This window comes from Fulvia fulva, chromosome 12 (assembly GCF_020509005.1).
Source record: "Fulvia fulva chromosome 12, complete sequence".
Taxonomy (NCBI): domain Eukaryota; kingdom Fungi; phylum Ascomycota; class Dothideomycetes; order Mycosphaerellales; family Mycosphaerellaceae; genus Fulvia; species Fulvia fulva.
In genome coordinates, this window is record NC_063023.1 from 926,484 (window position 1) to 947,667 (window position 21,184).

The 21,184-nt window shown below is 54.3% G+C and overlaps 9 protein-coding genes across 9 annotated transcripts; 5 read left to right on the forward strand and 4 right to left on the reverse strand.

Annotated features, from left to right (window-relative positions):
* Positions 1–1,160: 1,160 nt before the first annotated feature.
* On the forward strand, positions 1,161–2,248 carry CLAFUR5_13572 (Alcohol dehydrogenase; the record flags this gene model as incomplete). The annotated part of the gene is made up of 3 exons (XM_047912720.1): positions 1,161–1,847; positions 1,880–1,993; positions 2,096–2,248. The coding sequence occupies 3 exons, from the start codon at positions 1,161–1,163 to the stop codon at positions 2,246–2,248; spliced, it is 954 nt and encodes a 317-aa protein (XP_047768803.1).
* A 351-nt stretch (positions 2,249–2,599) lies between these two features.
* CLAFUR5_13573 (Thioesterase-like protein TwmA) lies at positions 2,600–3,807 on the forward strand (the record flags this gene model as incomplete). The annotated part of the gene is made up of 5 exons (XM_047912721.1): positions 2,600–2,687; positions 2,739–2,973; positions 3,023–3,319; positions 3,372–3,494; positions 3,543–3,807. The coding sequence occupies 5 exons, from the start codon at positions 2,600–2,602 to the stop codon at positions 3,805–3,807; spliced, it is 1,008 nt and encodes a 335-aa protein (XP_047768804.1).
* A 3,880-nt stretch (positions 3,808–7,687) lies between these two features.
* CLAFUR5_13574 (uncharacterized protein) lies at positions 7,688–8,541 on the forward strand (the record flags this gene model as incomplete). The annotated part of the gene is made up of 3 exons (XM_047912722.1): positions 7,688–8,104; positions 8,169–8,278; positions 8,337–8,541. The coding sequence occupies 3 exons, from the start codon at positions 7,688–7,690 to the stop codon at positions 8,539–8,541; spliced, it is 732 nt and encodes a 243-aa protein (XP_047768808.1).
* A 2,483-nt stretch (positions 8,542–11,024) lies between these two features.
* On the reverse strand, positions 11,025–12,158 carry CLAFUR5_13575 (Class III chitinase; the record flags this gene model as incomplete). The annotated part of the gene is made up of 1 exon (XM_047912723.1): positions 11,025–12,158. One exon carries the CDS (start codon positions 12,156–12,158, stop codon positions 11,025–11,027), a length of 1,134 nt encoding a protein of 377 aa, XP_047768809.1.
* Positions 12,159–12,884: 726 nt separating this feature from the next.
* Positions 12,885–13,322, forward strand: CLAFUR5_13576 (uncharacterized protein; the record flags this gene model as incomplete). Its single annotated transcript, XM_047912724.1, has 1 exon — positions 12,885–13,322. One exon carries the CDS (start codon positions 12,885–12,887, stop codon positions 13,320–13,322), a length of 438 nt encoding a protein of 145 aa, XP_047768807.1.
* Positions 13,323–14,444: 1,122 nt separating this feature from the next.
* Positions 14,445–15,485, reverse strand: CLAFUR5_13577 (uncharacterized protein; the record flags this gene model as incomplete). The annotated part of the gene is made up of 1 exon (XM_047912725.1): positions 14,445–15,485. The coding sequence occupies one exon, from the start codon at positions 15,483–15,485 to the stop codon at positions 14,445–14,447; it is 1,041 nt and encodes a 346-aa protein (XP_047769018.1).
* Positions 15,486–15,882: 397 nt separating this feature from the next.
* CLAFUR5_13578 (uncharacterized protein) lies at positions 15,883–16,170 on the reverse strand (the record flags this gene model as incomplete). Its single annotated transcript, XM_047912726.1, has 1 exon — positions 15,883–16,170. The coding sequence occupies one exon, from the start codon at positions 16,168–16,170 to the stop codon at positions 15,883–15,885; it is 288 nt and encodes a 95-aa protein (XP_047768810.1).
* A 453-nt stretch (positions 16,171–16,623) lies between these two features.
* CLAFUR5_13579 (uncharacterized protein) lies at positions 16,624–17,706 on the forward strand (the record flags this gene model as incomplete). Its single annotated transcript, XM_047912727.1, has 1 exon — positions 16,624–17,706. One exon carries the CDS (start codon positions 16,624–16,626, stop codon positions 17,704–17,706), a length of 1,083 nt encoding a protein of 360 aa, XP_047768687.1.
* Positions 17,707–17,946: 240 nt separating this feature from the next.
* Positions 17,947–20,022, reverse strand: CLAFUR5_13580 (uncharacterized protein; the record flags this gene model as incomplete). Its single annotated transcript, XM_047912728.1, has 1 exon — positions 17,947–20,022. One exon carries the CDS (start codon positions 20,020–20,022, stop codon positions 17,947–17,949), a length of 2,076 nt encoding a protein of 691 aa, XP_047768681.1.
* Between the last annotated feature and the right edge of the window lie 1,162 nt (positions 20,023–21,184).

Consider the following 21,184-nt stretch of genomic DNA (forward strand, 5'->3'; position numbering starts at 1 on the left):
AGAGAATCTACCACATGATGGAGGCTTTGGAGCACTCACAAAATCGCAAGCTGTTGTCGACAATCGTGTTCATGTTCGAAAGCTATCGGATGCGTGATCATCTTGAGGCCGAATCGTCAGCCTCGACCGTTCTCAAAAGGATGTCATCATCCACGTGCGAATGTAGTGCTTCATTCAAGCTCGTTGCGGCTATTGCTGCCAAGCTGGGGATGCACGCGGAAGTTTGGCGTCAACCGTCATGATGGAATGATCGACAGGAATGTCCCGAAAGGGGTCAAAAGAATTCCCTCTAGCTACTCCGAGACAAGACGTTGACGATCAACCTCTTGCCAGGCCTGTCAAGAAACGGTCACGAGAACACTTTTGCCCAAGCACCCAGCACGACGGAAAACACCGACTCCTCGACTACAGCTACCGTGTTACGTGCATTCACGTAAGGGTCGCCTACCACCATCAGTCCCGCTACCAACCTACATTCCATCAACCCGTGAATGGCTCGACGTGCTATCGATAACTCTTATGGAGCCACGCTCTACAACCTCCAGCAACTGGACTTCACGATGGCTGTGCTACAGGCTTCTCTCCTGACGTTCACTTGGATGGGCTGCTCCGCGGCGTACATATCGCACGAGGAGGACTTCCGTTAGCACGCGTTGTCAGGTTTCAGATTTCTCTGCCGGCAGAAACCCCGACACACTCGTTGGAAGCAGAAGCGGCTGACATGCAAATCGCGAGGGCTGTCTTGAGCTAGGCTTTTGATAGCCTTGAGTCTCTGGTCAAAACATTGCATGCATGGGCAAAGGGATGAGCCGGGGTCGTACAGCCTTTTCGCACGCAGCCCTCCTATTCCAAACGAGCTGTTGCACACAGTGGCGAGGCCCAGCAGTTGGATTGGCTCTGGCAATTGTATGCCTTCAAGTTTGAGGCAGCCGTGAGATGGCTCGATTTCTAGTCTGGCGGCAGTACAATTTTCGCAGTCGCAAACGATAGATGCACACCATAAACGATACAGGCTAGCACCCATGTCCTCGACCAGGCGCTCCACTGACCGCTTGCATTGGACTTGCACCATGCCAGAGCCGACAGGCGTTGACAAGCGGCCTCATACAGAGTGTGTCTGACCGGCTTCATTCTCGCACCGCAATTTACACGGCTTACAAATGTCTAAACGCTCACAGCTGATGAACGCCTGGAGGGTAATGATTGGCGACGACAATCCTCTGCAACTCAAGCGCATTCCAATTCCACAACCCGCAGCAGATGGCGTGCTCGTCAAGATCCTGGCCATGGGCGTCTGCCATACGGACTGCTTCATTCGAGACACCAAGGAGCCACGTCCCGGAGATCCTGCCGAATTCACATTGGGCCACGAAGGCGCCGACGAGATCGTCGAGCTCGGCCGCCATGTCTCATTAGAAGCATTTGCTCTCGGTGACAAAGTTGCCATCCACATCATCCCGGGCTGCAAAGATTGTCCGACCTGCAAAATTGGTTTGAACAGAATATGTCAGTCTCAGAGAAGGGGAGGCTATGGCCTGGGCCGAGATGGCATGTTCCAGGAGTACGCTCACGTCAGAGCCGATGCGTGTGTGCAAGTGCCAGAGGGTGTCGCGATCGAGCAGGCGGCGATCTCGTCCGACGCTTTGCTCACAGCTTATCATGCTGTTAAGAACGTCGCAGAAGTCAAGCCAGGACAGACTATTGCTGTCATCGGGCTTGGAGGACTCGGATTGAATGGATTGCAAATTGCTCAGCATCTTGGTGCAAGCCGCATACTTGTTGTCGACAAGCGACAGGAGTCTGTTGGCCTTGCCACTAGCCTTGGGACACCATCAGAAGATGCTTTTGCTCGGGAAATCCGGATGCATCCTCCGTTCAGCAGATGGTCAAAGAGCAGGGCATTCTGGTGGATATAGTGATCGACTTTGTCGGACACGAACAAACAGTGCTCACTGCACAGCGCATCGTCCGGGCAGCAGGGCTAATTGTGCTTGTCTTCTGAGTCCTCATGTTTCCAGGTGTGAACATATCGCAGTTGCTCACCATCAAAGGCTCATTCTGTGGCGAGATCGATGGGCTGAAGGAATGACTAGAGCTGCTGGCCAATGGTAGTGTGCGCCCAGAGATCGAGACAGGTTCCATCAAAGACTTACCTCAAGTTTTGAAGGACCTTGACGAAGGCAAGTATCAAGGCCGCAAGGCACTCCTACCAGATTGGGTCGATGCGGCCGTGAGAGACCCTCTGTAAGCCTGAGATATCCCGACATTCCGATAGAATGCGCGGCCTTACAAAGACACATGCTATGAGGCCGAGGCCCATCCCTAACCAATCCCTCCTTGAGTCACTAGTGCATGTGTAGAAGGGTTGAGCCCAGTGCAAACATCTTTGCCGCGAGATAGTCAAACACACGTTACGAAAGAGCCTATAGACTCCTTGCGAAGCCATTTTACGGCCGCTAGCGAAGGTATAAATCCTCCGCCTGCATGGGCTACCCTGGCTGTCTGTACTTGGCAAGGTTTCTCGTGGTTAAGTACATCACCTTCGTGAGAAGACCACACGAACCGAATTGTCAGCTTTGGGCGTAATAGGAAGGTCAATATGGCGCCGCTAGAGCTGCCAGGCATCGGGCGCGTGCGACAAGGTCAATATTATGCAGAACTCACCGACGAATGTTCCAACTTCGGCAGTACGTCTTCTGGTGCTTCTACAGCCCGCACTCAACTGCTAATTGATGTAGTCGTGCATGGAGGATATTTTAGCTCACTGCTGGCCAAGGCCGCAACATTTTACCTCTTCGACGAGCACAAGATCGACCTCGGTCACACATACACTTTGCACATCGAGTTCTTGAAGCCAGGTCGAGCCGGTCCGATCGAGTTCCAAACGGAGCTGGTCCGCAAAGGATCATCGATGGCGACCGTCCATGTGGTCGCCAAACAATACAGCAAGCCGGTGGCCGTTGGCTACTTCAGGTCCGTGTGGTGCCACCAGGATGGACATCCGTTACTGATTCAGCTGCAGTAATGTCGACCTACGCAAGTCCGGGGCTCTGAGCTTGCCCCCTGCCCTGAAGCTGTTACCGGCTGTGCAAGCTGCAGAAGTATCCGGATTCGAATCAGGGCACCAGACAGAGTGGCTGCCTGTGTTCTTTCCAAAGATCGAAGGAAACCCCATGTCAGGTCTCGTGCATAACAAATGGATGGTACATAAGCAAGGTCACATGGACCCGAGTGTGGCCGACTTTTGGTTTGCTTGGAAGGAGCCTGAAAGGACCTGGACGAACGACTGGCTCGGCTTCATTGTTGACCAAGTACCTATGTGAGTCCAATGTCCTCAAATAGTCAGAGCTATCCTGACCCGGAACGACCAGGATAGTAGAGAACTATCTACCCATGCCGAACACGGGAATTGACGCTTTCGTCGCATACGCCAAGGCATCTAAGGCTGGCGAACTTGAGGGCAAAGAAGCGCCTGACTGGGTCTCTAAGAATTGGTCAGAGAGTTGCCTATGTCCGACTTGGTGCTCACTGACGCTCTCTAGGTACGTGACCCAAAGTCTTGACCTCGAGGTCAAGAGACTGTTGGAGCCCGGCAAAGTCCGCTGGCTGTTCTGCAGGGCACAGACCAAGGAGATAGTAAACGGCCGATCAGACATGGAGGTACTAGTCTTAGATCCTGACATGAATTTGATCGCTATCGGGCATCAGATCATAATCGTCAAAAGTCTCGAGTGGGCAAAGAAGGGTGCCAAAGTACCCGCTAGCAGCAATGGCCCGAACAGTGGAGTATCAAGCCCAAGAATCTAGATCTCCGGATAACGCAGTCATCACTGCTGTCGTAGCCCCTTTTCATGGCATAGCAAGGGATATGGAGAGAGCAATGCGTGGCGAATGTGATCGTAGCCTCAGGTGCGTTAGCGGCAAATGTTCTTCGCCGGAGGGTTCTTGCTTGCCTCCGGGTTATATTCTGTGCACTTCGGAGGTGTCAAGTGCGATGGCGAAGAGACCTGGCGTTGGGGTGTTTGTATTGCAAGACGATAGAAGAAGGAAAGGAGATCTAGGACGTTTCAGACCCCGTCATGAAACTTGTCATGGCCCCGAACTTGCTCTAGCGGCGGCCAATCCCGCATGCTCATGAGACAAAATCAGTTCCGGGGATCTCTGCCCCCTGCAATCAATTCTCAACCACACTTCTCATCAATCGATATCGCCACAACCACCTGTCTGGCACGCGATATCCTACATGATCAGGACGGACAGGCAGACGGGTGGAACTGGGCCCGACAGTATGGCGCCAACTCTTATTCGCGGAAGCGGCTCCTGTGCCTGGACTTCAGCGAGTTGGGAAACCCCATAGATGCGGCCAAGCCAGCCTCCATATTGACGACATTGAACATGCGAGAATGCGATTTGAACATCTGGCCTCCTAGCTCATCTGTTCGGTCGCACATGTTCGTACGGCTAAGTTGATGTGGTCGGGGAGGAGTGGCTATGTGAAGCCCGAGATGTTCGGAGGGCTCTCCGATGAACAGTGCGAAGTCTACGTTGCCAACAGGGGAACAATACTGCAAGCGGCTCAATGCTAGATCCCATCACCATCACCCAAAAATGGCACACAAGAAGACAGGTTGTTCTGTATGGGCTGGTTCAGCTCGTACCTCACTTCTTCATACAGAATAGCAGCACATCTCCGCAGCTGCATTTTGTCCGATACGACAATGAAGGGTGTATACCACTCTGGCCGAAGTCGTCCTTGAAAGTGCCTCCAGGGAACTCGTTCTCGGACAACTCTCGTCCGGGCATTTGTTAGAGTCCTCCGCGGAGGAGCCCTTCATGCACAGTGGCTGGACCGAACTCAACCCGCCATGCCCCATCTGACTGCTGCCGGCGCTGCAGAGCAGTGGGAGCTTTATTCATCGGCATATGCAGCTCCTCTCACCGGTTCGGACAACATCGCGGAGCAAGCCAGCATCGGACTGAGCTGTCAGAGCTGCGCTGTTGTGATGGACAGACGTCAAGCATCCGTGGAGCCAGCATCTTCAAACGCGTGGCTGTTGGATTGCGAGACAGTATTGGAAGCATGAGTCTGGAACACAAACTGTATGCACGGCAACAGGGTATAGAGCAGCCCTATCGTGCAACCCAGCTCTGTACCGGGGCAACGCAGTCTGCTCAAGATCTCGCTTATCTTCAACCAGAGTACGGGCCTTTGGAGCAGCAGGGATCACCGATCCAGTACGACGTCGCTTGCTTCGCTGCTGGTCGTTTGCATTGTCGGAGCACACCGGGCCTTTGGGGCTGCTAGACGGTGTCGCAATGCATTTGCGTTAGGATGGTAAACGAGCTGTTCGCCATCGTTCGTGTCGCCAACCGCTGTGGTTGGTAACGAACCCTCAGATTTGAGCCGCCGTCGACATGCACCTAAGCGATTGAGGAGCACCTGTCTGTCATGGCGCCGCAGTCAGCATGAGCCAGCTTCTCCACCTTGTCCACCTTGCCGACAGTAGCAAGACCACCTAGATGTGTTTCACAGCCCACTCCAGGTGCTGCATACCAAGACTATGTATGCCTGGACTTCAGCTTGGATTTATGCAGTCTTTGCAGAGCGGGACGGCACGTCCTGCATGTCAGGAGGGCGGCTCATCGGTCCGGTAGCAGGACGCAGGCAACTGTGGTTATTGCCAAGACGAGCGCCAATCATTGCATGGTATTTGAGAGAGGTCTATCGGTCCGCACGTCTAACACTGCAGCCAGGTCTCGGGTGTGCCCGTTGCATGCTATGCCACTCGATCGAATCTCACTGACCCACGCAGTGGTTGACTTCCTGGGCAATGAGTGCGACAGGTTGGGTCCAACTGTTGTGTCGGTTGAAGCTCGGCCACTGTCAGTCGAGCACGAGCAGGATGGCGTGAAGCAACCCTGAATCACTTCCTTCTGCTGACGTCCGCCACATCCAGCCTCGAGTTCAGTCAATGCTGCGCCACTTCGATCTGCGCCGCCTTGCACGTCGCTTCTGCCACAACTGCATCCAGGACCTCAGCACACAATCATGCGAAGCACGATCAGCCATCTTGCACAAAGTGCGGAGCTTCTTTGACAAATGAGTCTTGGATCCGGGTCCTTGCTACTGGATCTTCGATCTCTGCAATACTTAACCGAGCAGAAGGAACAGGGCCTGCGAAGCTGCAACTTATCACAAGCTTCGGTTTTGCCGACCAGATTCGATGACAGGTCCCGATTTTATCCCCAAAGAATGGCAAGACTGAGCTGGAGAGTTTCGCGTGGAGGCATCGGCCGTTGTGAGGCGTGCTGGAGCGCAGCGGACGGTGAGCAAGCTAATGCACAACATCATGGTCGCAGCAACAGATGTATCGGGAAGAAGCGACCCTTCATGGCGAGTGACGTCTGCGATCCAGGTCGCTTGCATTCTTCCTACAGCGAGTGACGCGCCTGAGTGGACTGTTTGTGACAAATGGCAAACACTAGGGTCCACTACGCTTAAATGTGGTAGATTGGCTCTAGGCTGCGGCTGTGGCTTGATACCCGCCTGTCGACCCACTGCAGCGGGACGATGGGCGGAGCGGGGACAACATACTAGCTTGCAAGTGGCCCACGACACCGTCACATCAACAACATCCTAGCCATGCATGGCGACGCTCCAGCGGCGTGGGAGTTCCTACGCAGGTGACTGATTTCGCACAGAAGCTTTGAGCCATCACGACACATTGCGTACATTCAGCTTGCGCTTCCATCTTTGCAGCAAGCTAAAGGCCATGCATGCTAGGCCCGGCCCAGGGCGCAACGTCGACAGAGCGATCGATCATCAGCGAAGATCACAACCGCGCCACAAAGCCATCACGCCCTGCCTCTCCGCTGCATTGGACTTTCGATGTGATACCATTTGAGCAAACGCACATCCCCATCTCCGGCCGAGTACCAAACGCCCGGGATGAAACGCAGGCACGGCCGTGTACAGAGAACTCGGTACTGAATGATCGATCAGCACCCTCTTCGCATGAATGATTTACGCCGCATATGTGCATGAATTCATGCTATTATTTTCCTTGCCTCCACCGGCTGCGGGCGGCACTATGCAAGCCCGCATCCACAAATTGTATTGCATGCGCCTCCTGGCTGTGGATGGACCGTTCATCCCGCATATGTCCCCCTCCTGCATCCTTTTGAGGAATGTCAGCCATTGGAAGGACCCTACTAGATGGCATTGCTCTTGCATGAGTTCGTCGGCCGTCTCCAATATTCCTATCACCGAAACAGCGCGAGTCTAGCCGTGTGCTGCAGGGGACTACGTAGCTAGCCTTCGTTCCACTCAACATACTGGCCATTCGACCGCTTTGGGAGCATTGCCAACCCTGGAAGCGGATGTCCAGTACCGGCAAGAGCGACTCTGGGAGCAGGAAGTACGTCGTACCTCCATATAGATATGAACTGTTGTCCATCCGACGGCCAGCTCTTGATCGATCAATCCAACTCATTTCCCAGTCCCATCACATTGTCTGTCTGACTGTGATCTTGCGGCTTCTGGAGGTCGTCATCGCCTTCCATCCCTATACAACAAACTGGTAACAACAGGATACGGGTCAGAACGTCTCTACCAATACTCTGACATACCACGCTGCGGCTACCAACAATCACAACAACGATCACAACTACGCATCGCCAGATCAGTATGAAGCGTGGATATCAACAAATGATGGAACAAACACCCATCTCCCTAGGGATGAATGGGGTGGCATATCAAGACTTCTCGGGCGGCCATTACTACTCGCCTCCGTTAGAGCCTCCCCAGCATATCTTATTCAGCAACCCTTTTCCGACACACGGCGAATATGTGCAAGAAGGCTACCTGCCGAGTTCTGAGTCAAGCTTCTACTCCAACAGTCGGTCGTTATCGGAGCCTTTCAACATCCATCAACCGACCGAGTCATTTGGCTCAAGCAGTAGCGCCTCATCATCTTGCAGTGCCTCTGTAGCACCAGCAACACCACCACCCGTCATCTTCACTCACGGCCCCACGAAATTTCCTGCCGTGCCAATTACTCCCAGTCATCAACCTCCGAGACAGAAGGCAAAGCGGACTGCAACTGTAAGTCACCGACCAAGCATTGTCTCACTACCATCGACCTCACCTAACATGTCACTTTACATAGGCTTGCGAAGAATGCCGGAAGCGAAAGCAGAAGTGTGATGGCGAAGGCCCATGCCAGTCATGCAAAGAGCAGAAGCTTGACTGTAAATACCGAGAGGTGTCACCCACCAAGTACGTACCTGCAAGTGACCTGTCAAGAGTCCTTCGACTAACAAATCATCTTTTACAGAAAGGACAATTCCATGGAAAGACTCGTCGCTCTGGTCGAGAACTGCAGCAAGTCGATGGAGGCGTTGAACCAGCGCCTCGACATCATGAGCACGACGCTGCAACAGATCGAAGCTCGACTCACTAGCTGCTGGCAATGCGGGTCGAAAGTAGCGTTGGAAACCGGTGCTTGCGATTCATGCAATTACGTGCCATGTCGCCTGTAAATTGTGAGCATGACCTGTTACTTTTATTGCGAAGCTCCCTGCTAATCAAGAAGCAGACTATACCGCTTAGATTGTCGACCATCCAGCAGTGCCACCTGTCGATGTCAAAAAGGTCCGTCGGTGGAGGACCGTAAAACAAAGCTGCTGACATGAACCGTTGTAGATGAAGATGAGGACGAATGCATTGATACCAGGGAAACGACTGTACTGTATACTACTAGGATTTGGAAGTTCCCGTTTTGGAACGTTTAGATGAGATCGCTGGGTCTCTTTACAGTACACGATGCAGGCAGCTGGTGGACGTTCTTCGTTCAATACCACTGGCCTTTCTACTTCAACAATAAGATGAGCATCTTACGAGCCTATACCGCACCTGATGAAAAAATGAAGTGACTGAGACCAGTTGTGATGAACCATGTCGGACGCCATTAACCGTTCGACGTATCCCAGCAGCAGACAGCAGTGCTCTGCCTTCCTACATCACCCTTCCGGACCTCCTCACACACCTCCCTTCCTCGACCCACTCCTCTCGTCAGCCTCCTTACTGCACCCACCGGCGCCTGCGGACCTAGAATCTCATCGTACCGATGTCCTCTCCCCCATCGCTCAAATAAACTTTCGTCACACTGTGGCATGCCTTGGAAACGCTCTTCATTGCTGCTGGTTGAGCTGCAGTACCTGCAGATACATCATACGTCCGTAACTATCCATGTCAGGGCAATGGTACGATGGCTGCACTGCACACGCAAACAGGTCCCCAGCACGACGATCGATGATGCTCCATCAGGAACCTCATCGGATGCGCAACAGGTGCAGTAGGCCATGCAGTTACATGCTTCTCGTGCTTGTTGGTATATGCATTGTTTCAGAAGAGCCGTCTCGCGTGTTGATCAACAGAACATCTCCAATACACTGCATGTCACCCTCGTTTTGGCATGTGTCCTGCCACAGCAGACAGAAATGCTGTGGCTGTGCTTCTACTGATCGTCTTCAGCCAGACATCCAAGCGACTCTTCACTACAACATCACTCTTTCTACGAACCACCTCCATCCGGACTCCGCCTCTCGCTCCTCAAACGACCCGAACTCTAGCCGAGCTAGCATGTGATTTCTTCGGTACCGAGACCGATCTGATTCCGATCTGGGAGCTGCGCTCTCATTGGCCAGAATACAATCTAACAGATTCCAGGGAATGAGGCCGATGTCTGACCAATTATGGCCAGCAAAGCGACGGAAGCAATATATTGTGCTTACAGACGCTCGGTCACGGAAGTATGTAAGCGAGGTCGTGAAGACTGCAATTGTAAAAGTTCCATGATTGAGAACCAACTTTACCAGTCGGATTGAACATGATGGGTATTGATCATCGCGTTCCATTCGCTATATTGCTGGGCCAGTCCAGGACCTCGATTGTGGTATAGCTCCTGAGCTTGACTATGCGATGATTTGAGATTCGGTGTTGGACAGGCCTAAAGAGTCTATGGAGAATTGTTATAGTGCTTCTAGAGCGCCAAGGATGTGATGGAGCGCATTAGCCAAGAAGACACGAAGGCATGATAGATATCCAACAAAGGCGTTGGAACACGATCAGGTCGTATGTGATACACTCGCGTGTATTTGTTAGTCAAGCCATTTCGATAGTCAGTGTCCATGCAAGAATTCGATGGCGAGGAGAATGTGGAGGGTACTAGTAACGGCAAGAGTGAATCAACTATGACTCACATCTGCGAGCTAGTGAAGTCCATAGTCTCATCAGAGAGGGTTTCGACAAGCAACGAAGGTCAGAGAAGAAATGTGAGGGTGCAGTACGTGTCGCCAGGGGTTTCGTTGCCATGGCGTTTTTGCCAGAGGCGCATGGCAGCCATCCGGGCATAGACCTCTCGTACTGTCAAAGCAGTCCGCGACATGAAAGTCTAGTAAGTACTCCAGTCCTGCGTACACGGCCTAGAGAAGAGCGTCGCGCGACACGGCCCTAACAGCTCTCTCGTCAGAATGAACACAAGCTAGAAAAGATGTATCCTTACCCTCAGCAGCAATGGCGAGTCTCTCCTGATGATCCCTCTCTTCACGTGCCTTCTCGGTCGAATTAGAGGCGAGGCTGCAAGGGATGCAATCTGGCGTCTGCTCCTGTTGCCGACACCTCCACTGCCTCGTGCCAGGAAACTCCAGGAGAGCTCCAAAATCGTCTGCATTGGATCTGTTGTAGAACGCCAAACACTGCCATCTTGCTTGGTGTGCCACGGGAGAGAGTGCTGGCATAGCCGGGCACATGGGCTGGTGGCAGAAATCGTTGCATTTGTAGGATCCAGATATACAAACACCCGCTATCAGTGCAGTCGACCGGAGGCAACAGCCTCGAACTTCGTCCATCAACCATCTTGATGCAAGTAGCCAGCACTGACCCAAGAAGAAGGTGCCCAAAAGGCCTGCAGAGAACACATCACATTCTATTCCCGTCAATCTACACACATCAACACTACACCCTACTCCATCTGCTCCCTCTTAACAACCCTCTCCACATTCCAATGCCTCCTTCCATGCCCATGCCCATGCCTCTCCCCACCCTCATGCCTCCTCCTCGTCCTCGCCGCCTTAAGGCTCGTCTTCAGATCCGCCAAAAACGGCTTATTCGCATACGCCTGACTCGCATCCCACACCATTACGCCCCCAAAATTACTGAAACTCTTGCAGTAATTAATAATCGGCTTCAGCTGCGCCGCAGTCCTATAGCTTCCACTCTGGGCTCCGCCGATGTTGCCTGGAACACCTAGGAATACCTTGCAGTTCTTGTTAGCCGAGGCGGACGATTTGGCGTAGTTGGACCAGGTTTGGAAGTTGAAGTTCCTCTGCGTGGCGCCTGCGGCGATGTTATATGCGCGGAGGTCACAGCCTACGTTATTGTAGTACTGGACGAAGAGCGCGTCGAAGGGGACGGCGCCGTTGGGGTCGTTGAGGAGGGGGTTCAGGTTGGCGTCTGGATAGGGACATTGTGGTGCGGCGGTGAGGTAGAATCGCTTGGAATTGTTGGCGTTCATGAGGGCACGGAGCTTGAGGCCGAAGGCGCGGAAGTAGTTGTTTCCGTCTTCGAGGTCGAGGTCGAAGCCATCTACTACGGCGGAGCCGAAGGGGCGGAGAGCGTTGCTGGAGGAGTTGACGGGGCCGAAGGTGTTCCAGATGAGTTGGGCGTAGGCTTCAGCAGCGGCTTTGGAGGGGAAGCCGCGCTCGTGATAGGTTGCGCCGCCAATGGAGAGGAGGATTGTCTTGCCGTAGGCTTGCTGGCATTGGTTGATCTCGGCGGTGTAGGTTGGGCAGTTCCAGAGGTTTGTGCCGGGGAAGATGCCGCATTGGTAGCCTTGGTTGGCGAAGTTGATCTGAGGTTGGCCGCCGGGGCTGGTGGTGATGTTGACTACGAAGCCCATGGGGATGATATCGATGTTGGCGTTCTGGCAGTAGGTGGAGATGTTCATCTGTTCCAGGCCGCCTGAGGCGGCACCATAGGAGTTCTGTCCCCAGTAGACGGCCAGGTTCTGTGCATTGCTAAAGCGTTGGGCGGCGGCATGGTGAGCGTAGAGGACTGCTGCAGATGCACGAGCGCCAAGGGACTGTGTGAAGTTCATCGCTAGGAAAGGAATTGTGTATGCTAGTAAAGACTGGATACGAGGACGAGCCTGTTCGGAATGCCTGAAACGAGCGACAGGTACAGAAGGCTGTAAGATGGAAGACCGTTATAGCAATAGCGCAAGAGGAATACGAGATATAGATGTCCAACGTGATGCGTTACACATACATAGCACCGGTCGAACATGATGATCTAGGCGGCCCCTGGGAGGATTTGATGGCGTCGAGCGGACAGTCGATGTGGCGTTGTCTAATTTCGACAAGTAGCCGACTTCCATATTTTTGTATGAGGAACATGCCGCCTGTGCCGCAATCACATTGCTGCCATGCTGGTTCGGGCGAGACGCGAGAGTTGATGGTGGGTTTCTTGTCTTTCTTCAGCTGTGATGCGCGTGATGTGGCTGGTAGCCCAGTCGGAGGGACATGATGCGTCTTGAAGAGAGATATACAGCCGAGCGGCTATCGTTTTGCAATGCTCCTTGGAGCGGAAGACCGAGACGGTGGTGGTGAGGTCCTGTACTGTGTTGACTTGTGGGAGGTGAGGTTGACGTCGTTGACAGGAACAAGTGGCAGGCGAGTTGTGTGTTCCCTGCAAGATGCAGGCATCGTGATCCCCGTCCCGAGGCCCCATGCACTACCTATGTAGGTACGCATTGAGCTTCACCTCGACCTCCACAGCACAACATCCCTTCCTCAAGTTTCCTTAACACAAGACACAATCCATCATGGGCGCCCGACTCTCTCAGCCGCGAGGTCCAGGAGGCACCACAGAATCCTCCCTAGCCACATCTCCCTCCGCACAGAAACGCGGCCCACGCTTCAACTCCCGCATGATCGCTGCACCAGCCGCAGCGTTCACAATGGCCTGCATCCTCTTCGTATACGCTCGAACGTCGATACGTGCTGCCAAGGCAAACGCTCAGCGACATAGAGATGCAGATACTGGCGGTGAAGGGGTGAGCTTGCTGAATGAGCACCGACGGCGACATGGTCAGGCACCGAAGCTGGAGGAAGGTACGATGAAAGAGCTGGGCAGACAGTTGGTGAGAGGTGAGAAGAGGGATCCGAAGACGGAGGCGGTGGAGAGGAGTATTAGCGAGGAAGAGGAGAGGTTGAAGGCGCTCAAGGGGAGGAGGGGTGGACGTGGTGCGCCGGATGCTTGAGGCCTCTACCTGACTGTCAAGATTTTTTGAACAGGAACTTCGTACATTCTGTAACCAGCGACAACTAGCACTGAAGAATGCCTTGGCTTGATTGGCACGCTCTATATCAAGGTCGTGTCAACCCGCGATGAGGGTCGCTTCCTACTGAACATCGTGCAGCCCAATGCTGAAGGGCCGATCCGATGCCATGTTGAGCGCCACCATTGGGGAGGACAGTTGTGGCCGGGGCGCTTCACGTTGGAATGGAGAATCGAGGACTTGATGAAGGCCGTCAGGAGCCGGGCTGAAGATGGGAAAGGGAGGCTGCAGAAGTCGGATGTGAAGAAGATTTTCAACTTTTCCCCGTGATATGGACATTGGAAGGACGCGCGAGGCTATCGTTCATGGCATAGCTGGACTAGAAAAGTGGGAGCACTGGGCTGACTCGGGGCGCTCCGTGCCATCTCCATTAGCAGAGCTGCGGCTTGAGCCTGCTGGTGAGCTAAGGCGTCGCATGGAAGCAAGCCATCTGCGCGAGGTAGCGCGCCGCAAAGGAACCTAGGATAAAGTCGTAATACGGGTGCTGCTGTACGGGGACGAGAGCTGTCTGTTCAGAACTTCACACAGCAAGAAGGTGAAGACTGTGTGACTGGAGTCAAGTCAGCTCTACAGAACGGGTATACTGCGTATACTGATGGAAACCATTCTCATGTCAGATTATGCTTCGAAGCGAGCCCGGGTCAAGTCGTCATTGAGCGCCAAGACCATCACTTCAGCTTCATTTGCGCACAGATGTCACATGCCAGATGACATGGAGCTATATCCTCGTCCATGTCTCTGCAAGACGTCACTCAGTCCCGAATGAGATTACCGGGACGACCACTCTCATGCAGTGAGTGGGATATTCCGTAAGACAAAGTGCCTCTAGCGATCTGTTACGCTGTGGTAAGTAGATTTCCCATTGATCTACATCCCACATCCCTCCTTTCTCAGGCTCTTTGTTCTTCGAAAGTCTTAGCACCACTGTCGATAAAATAGCCTTTGGTACGCGGACTCGTCATCACTCCTGCCGCTGCAACACAACTCTCACGCGAGATCTCAAGTGTAGTACACATCAGTCAAGACCGACAGTTTCAGCAGACACTAACCTTCCCTCCTGCGCCTTCGACGCCTTCCCGGCCTGACCGTCGCCTGTGCACTCGAGTCCATTTCCAGGCGCGCCATAAGCAATCTCTTCCTGTTCTGCTGTTCAAGCAACATAAGCTGCATCCCATAGTCCTTCTGAGCAAGACTAGGCTCTCGGCATGCTAGAACCATGACGTTCAGATCCTGGACTTGGAGCCTGCACTCTCCCGACCGGTTCATCAATTCATCCATAACACGCTGTACAGCCAGCACACTCTCTTTAAGCTCTGCGCAGGGCTCTTGCCGCGGGTTTCCTGCAGCCCAATCAACCTCCTCGACCGCGCAGTGGAGACGTCGTATCCAGCCGAGGTAGTGAGGTTGTAGGCTGGTGAAGTAATCGATGGCCTTCTGCGGGACACGACAGAACTCTCCATGGATATACGGTGTATCGTAGTGCTCCAGTCTGAGCTGGAAAGTGCAGGTCTGGTAGAAGACAGGCAGGCTTTCTTTGCGCAGGAGTCGGGAAACTCTAGTGATGGGTGGTTGGACGGGCAGCTCAAGCCCACCTGTTTCCTCACCATAGGATAGGAACAGCCAGGTGTATATGTGCACTCGCAGCTCTGGCGGTAACTTAGCAAACCCATGGAAAGTTCTGTTGTCGTCGTCGGTGTTGAGCTGAGCAATGAAGTCCGCTCTGTAAAGCTCAAACCTTTTGATCAACTTTGGTGTAACGACCATGGTAGCAGTGACAGGCTCGTATTCTGTCGCCATGACGGTCTCCTGAATAGGGTAGGCTATGTCGAGCTTGCGGTCCTCGCAGAAGCGCTTCAAATCCTCTATCGAGCAGTCCTCATACGGAAAGAGTCGAAGGTACTTTCGATTGAAGTAGTGTCGGGCGAATTCTCGAAAATGCTCCAATGTATATGTGCATCCACTTCGGTCCGCATACCCTACCACGCCGTCAAGATATGGGTAAGGCAGTTTCCAGTAGTCCCTGCACCGGTCCCATGTGCTACGGTCGCGATAGGAAATGGGGTCGTGGCTGATAATGCTCGACATTTTCCTTCTGAGTCGTGTTCAAGAGCGGATTTGCAGATGTTTAGACGATGCGGCGGGCGCTGCTATAGAAACAAGATCAGTACATATATGGCTAGGCACAGGTACGTCATGTGTGACCATGTAATACACAGGGAGCTGCATAGTTGTGGAGTCTGGATCTTGGATCTCATAATCGTTAAATTCGTCGCTTCATAATCTATAACATATCTTCTTTCCGGTGCTGGAGATCCCTCGTTCTGCAAGCACTCGTTCTCGTTGTTGTAGCCTCTGTGATTCCCTTGCGCCTCGTTTTCGAGCACCATAGCAAATGTCGCGTGATGTCTGGTGTCTTTGCCATTGTGGATGGGCTCCGACCGGCATTAAAGCCCGTGGGAACAGGTCCAAATAGATTTCCATCCTATGGAGAGACCTGACGGATGGTCTTCATGGCCAGCTTCATCGATAAGTGTATACCGGGTGGGGTCTTTTCAGCTGCGTTCTTGCTGTCGTATAACAACCGGCTACTCCTGAATTCGTGCTTTCGGCCTCCAGATTCCATCATTCTCGGTAGTGTAAGGGAGAAGAAAGCCAGTAGCGCGACCAGGACGGCGGAGCTGAGTATGTTCTCAGTGTTGATGGCGACAGCACTCTGGTAATGGATCGTCGAAGCCAGTATCGGTGTCAGCTCAATCGTGAGAGGAGCCATGTTGCCGAGTTCTGGAGATTGAAATCTTGTGATGCTGCTTTGAAGGGATGAAAAGCTTGCATTTTCACAATACTGGCGGCGTCCCTCGCTCTTATGTCAGAGCGGTGATGGTAGCACGGTGGCATGACAGGTGGGCAGAGCTTGTGAGTGACAGCTTGGGAAAGATCCAGCCACATGGCACGCTAGCGGATAGCCACGGCGCAGCCCGCATTCCACGCAGCGCCCATCAATTCCCCATCAAACCCTAGCGGCCACCTGTTCGCGCGTGCAGCCACAAAAATCCACAAACTGGCCTCTCCCCAGTATCACCACCCTCGACAAAAGAGGTGGCCGCTTGCACAACTATATTTCTTACTAGCTACGATAAGCTCCCCGCCGCGTAGCGACCGCCTTCAACGTGGAAGCGGAAGCGTTGCACGACGCGCATCCCACCACCACATCAACCCAGCCGCCATGGCCACCATCACATGGGGCACGATTCAATCACTCCTCCTCTTCTTCGGTCCCTGGCTCCTGCCCCGGATCCTAGCCTTCTACCGCAGCCTCAAAAACCGGCCAGCATCGCAAATACGGCCCCTTCCAACCAAGACCTCTTACGCATTAGCCATCCTCTTCATATCCGGAACCCTGGCCTTCCTGTCAACCCTACCCGCTTTCGCACCCGAAAATATATTCCGTCTAACGCAGTCGCGGCTCCATACCAACGGCGGCGTCCTCTTAACCCGTCTCGCCACAGTTCGCTCCGTCACCGCACCTGACGAGAAATTGCGGGCCATCTTCGATGCCGGTGGCTTAGAAGCAAGGCTCCTGTACGCGCGCTATGGCCCACAAGTCCTCCTCGACTGCACCCTCGCGAAAGCAGGCGATATAGGCGCTGAACGGGCCTTCCTAATCTACGCCCTCCCATCCCTCCTAACGCCCCATCTCCTGCACCTCTTCGCGCTGGGGATCGCGACGTCTGGATTGCTCTCTGGAAAGGAAGGAGCGCGCTGGAGGACGATGGCAATCATCACCGGCCTCATCCTCGCGGTGGTTGAAATCTACATAATCTCAAACTACAACGACCGCGCCAACGCCCGCTCCGTGCGCGTCAACGATATCGACTTCCTGCACTGGAAAATGGCCGTCTACCGCGGCCTCGCCATAGCCGGCTCGGACGGCGTGCTAGGCTGGGTAATCTGGCTCCAAGCGACTGGACGCGCTTTCATCACACCGCCCACCCCGGGGGAGAAGATCCTAGAGACTGGGGCTGCGCTGGAGAAGGTATTCGCGAAGACGAGGGGGATTGGAGTGGTGAGGAACGCCGCGTTGAGGGACGGGGGGATGAGGAAGCGGGTTGATGAGTATTGGTTCAAGGAGAGCGAGGTGATGAAGGATGTGCTGGAGGATGCGGAGGTTCTGGAGGCGCAGAGGAACGCTTTGAGAATGCTTGATACGGTGAGAGCGGGGAGGGATGCTGAGGCTTTTATAGATGCTGTGTTGGGGCCTGAGATGAATTCGGCGGCACAGGCACATCAGAGGGTCATGGCAAGATAGACGGAGCCAGAATACGAGTCCTCTTCCTTGACAATCGAGAACTTTTCGTGGCACAGCACATCATTTCAGAGAGTAGATTCCTTGTTCTTGTCACATGCATTCTAGCTGTAGCCATTCAATCTTCTGCGCGAAGTCGCCATCTGCCAAGCGTCCGTGACACCGTCCATCATGTTCATCATCCTACACACTATCTTATCACATTCCGTCCCGTCCCATGTATCAACACCGACAGACACCCTTCTACTTTCCTCCCATCGTCCTGCTCGGACTCCCAGCAGATCTGATTTCGCGCGCCTCCTGCGCAATCATACTGTTACGACGAATTATCACACCGTGCTGATCAATCTCATCATCAGTCCGAACATCCAAGTCCATTGAATCCTCGCCACAAGATCGGCCAACCGTAGGCAAAGGTCGAGGTGCGACCTCGATAGCGGAATGGTCCTCATCGTCGGAAGGCGAGCCTTCGTCTTCGTGGTCGCTAACCAGGCCAGGCGCGTTGTCAGCGCTGTGGGGACTCACCGTGGCGTCGTGTGGAGACGAGAGCGTGCTGTCATGCAGATGCATGCCACGTGGCGGCGCTGGAGCGAGTGGCGCAGGACGTGGACGCTGCTGGGTGGGTTGCCTGAAACCTTTACGGCTGACAGGGCGGTCTGTACCGCTTGCAGCAGCGAGGTGCGCAGTGCCCAAAGGCATACGAGCACCACCTTGGAATGGCAACGCGGGCGACATGACGTCGGGCGTATCAGGAGTCTGCATGTCGTCGTCGGCACTGAAGTCAACCTTTGCCTTGGCGTTCGCGATAGCCTGCTCGAGATCGCCTGCAAGGTTGTGCTTAGCAAAATGCGCGGACAGTCGAGGCATTTGGCTAGAAGGCTTGAAGTTCGAGGACAGTGACCCCGACTTGACTGGCAACACAGGTGCGATGGGCCGCGCATTGTTGACCTTGTAGGGCGGCGTTGGCTTGGGCGTGCTGATCGGCGTCGCAGCAGGCGTATTTAGCGGGTGCACAAAGTTGAGGGACGCTTTTGGCATAGTGACAGTCGGCTGGCTGACTGATCTGCTGGTTGCATGAGACGACTTTGGCGCCGGAGTCGCGTGCGTTTCGGCAGGCAGGTTCGCCAATTCTTGCTCATCCATGAGCTGTCCGCAGTCGATGGCAGCCTGGTCGTGCGACTTGTAGTCTTGCTTGTGTGCGATTCGGCAATGGTTGAGGAAGCCCTGGATGCTGCTGAAATTGCCTCGCTTGCAGTCTTTGCAGATGAGCTTGACAAGCTGGTTGTCAGTGGACCTTCTCAAGACCAGAGGCGCGTTCTTGTCCTTGACCGGCGCAGGTGGAGGATAGTTTGGAATGACAAGCTGCGCGTCAGAGCCCCGAGTGGAGCTCTTGACAGACTTGCTTGCGTGCCGGGAATGGTGCTGGCCATTGTTGCGAGTCGCGCGACCAGCAGTGTTGGCCAGATACTCCGCCTGAGCGAGTGTTTGATGAGAGATCGAATCAAATTGAGGATCATTGAGCAGCCAGTGGCGGTAGTGACGCGAGTATGGACCGTCAGTGACACCGTAAGGTGCAGGATGACTGGGCCGGGAGAAGCCGGGTGGAGGAACGACTGCAGCACCGCGACCCTCGGAGACACATAGCTCTGGTCCACTGGTGCCTGGGTACGGCCGTAGTTCGCATCTTCTGAGCTGCTCGAGAGCGATCTGGCATTTGGCGAGTTCCTGCTCGATGAGTCGGAGTTCGTTGTGCTTCATGAGAATCTGTATGTTGAACTCGTTCTCGATTGTCTGCTGAAGAGGCGTGAGTCCGGAAAGCGCATCGGGCAGGTTCTTGGACTCCATGTCGTGCGAAGTCCGAGGCGCAAAGTAGCCGTCAGATGATCCCGCTGGGGTTGCCTTGACTGCGGGGGCATGATCTTGCTGTTTCATACTGTTCGCCGCCAGAGAAGATGCTGCCTGTGCCTGCGAGTCCTTAAGAATAGTTGAACCGGTCGCGACAGGCAAAGTGGGGTGAGCCTGTGGAGCTTGCAGACGAGGTTCGGCTTGAGGAGGATTGCGGACATGGCTGTTTACGAAAGGCGCAGTCGGGGCAGGCAGTTGCTGTGCACTTTCTACCTCAGGCCGCAGCTTCTTCGGCGAAGGCGCAATCTGAGGGAAAGTGGTATCGGCATTCGAGCGTTTCCTCTTGATGTGGTGCAGCATGTTGGGCATTTCGACCACAGGCGAAGGCCGCATCTTATCCAGATGGGCCTTCTCCGACAGCTTGAACTGGTCATGGTTGTCGCCGCACCACGGCAGACGAAACATGCTCTGCATATTGCCGTACAACAGGCTTCACCGAAGCTGGTTCTGCAGCCTAGAGCTCGCCACGGCCATCAAATGTGTCGAGATGGTGAATGCGCTCGAGAATGAACCTTATCTGCAGCGCATCTGCGTGTCGCAAAGTCGATGACGTGTCGAGGTGGGTGGTTGTGCAGGGCTGTGCAGGGAGTGCAAGACTTTTACAGCCTCGCAGTGTGCAGTGGTGAAGTGTTTTGGTGGTGAGGTCGGTCGTGAGAGGCCGTGTTTGCGCAGCTCAGAAGTCGTGAGAGTGTGCTTTGGGCGGAGTCAAGCCGGGTCGCGCGTCGGAAGAAGGCCCAAGGGGATTAGAAGTAGGTGGTAGTAACACAGTGCTCGTCTATGAAGGAAGGCAACGAAGAAGGCAAGTCTAAAGGGGGAGAAAGAGGCAGCAGCGCGGGCGTGAGGTTGGTCGTTGGTGTGTTGTCGAGGACCAGAAGGCAACGCAGCAGAAGCTGGGCTTGGGTGTGGAGGGCAGAACACATCCACGACAGCAACAGTGGAGCTCTAGCCCCAAACGAGCCTGGCACGCCTGGTCGATGCGTCAAGACTGACGAGTAGCGCGGCACTGCAGCAGCCGGTGACGCTCCTATTGGTCTTGTTGATCGCGGCCCTCGCATCCGCTGGAGGTATAACGATGACGCCTTGCCTGTTTCTACGCCCCTGAACCTGTGCTGCAGCCTGCTGTGCAAAGCCTCGTGCAAGCTTCTGTGCTTCCACCACCGATGCACCAGATTCCCGTGGCTGTGCATCTCCCGCGACACACTGTACGACGCGTTTGTCCAGCAAACAGTGGCCTTTCGGGGGATTGTGTTGACGAGTATGTGATTTCATGGGCTGGGGAATGTGGCGACGGTACGTACATGTGTCTGTTGGTACACACGGTACAGTATCAAATGGTGAGTCGATTCCAGCCGCTTATCATCACATACGACGCACAGCGGGAGACGCGGCGGGCTACCGGCATCGTGCTTCCTTCCAAGCGTGCATATCGCTTGATGGCTGCCAATCAATCCCGGCCAGCTTCCGCCGCCAGAATCTCGCCTTTTCATCACGCTTTCCATCAATGTCAAGCCACCATCACCCGCCACAGCCGACATCGCGGCATCACGCTCTGCTTGGCGACTGCACCCATCTCTCT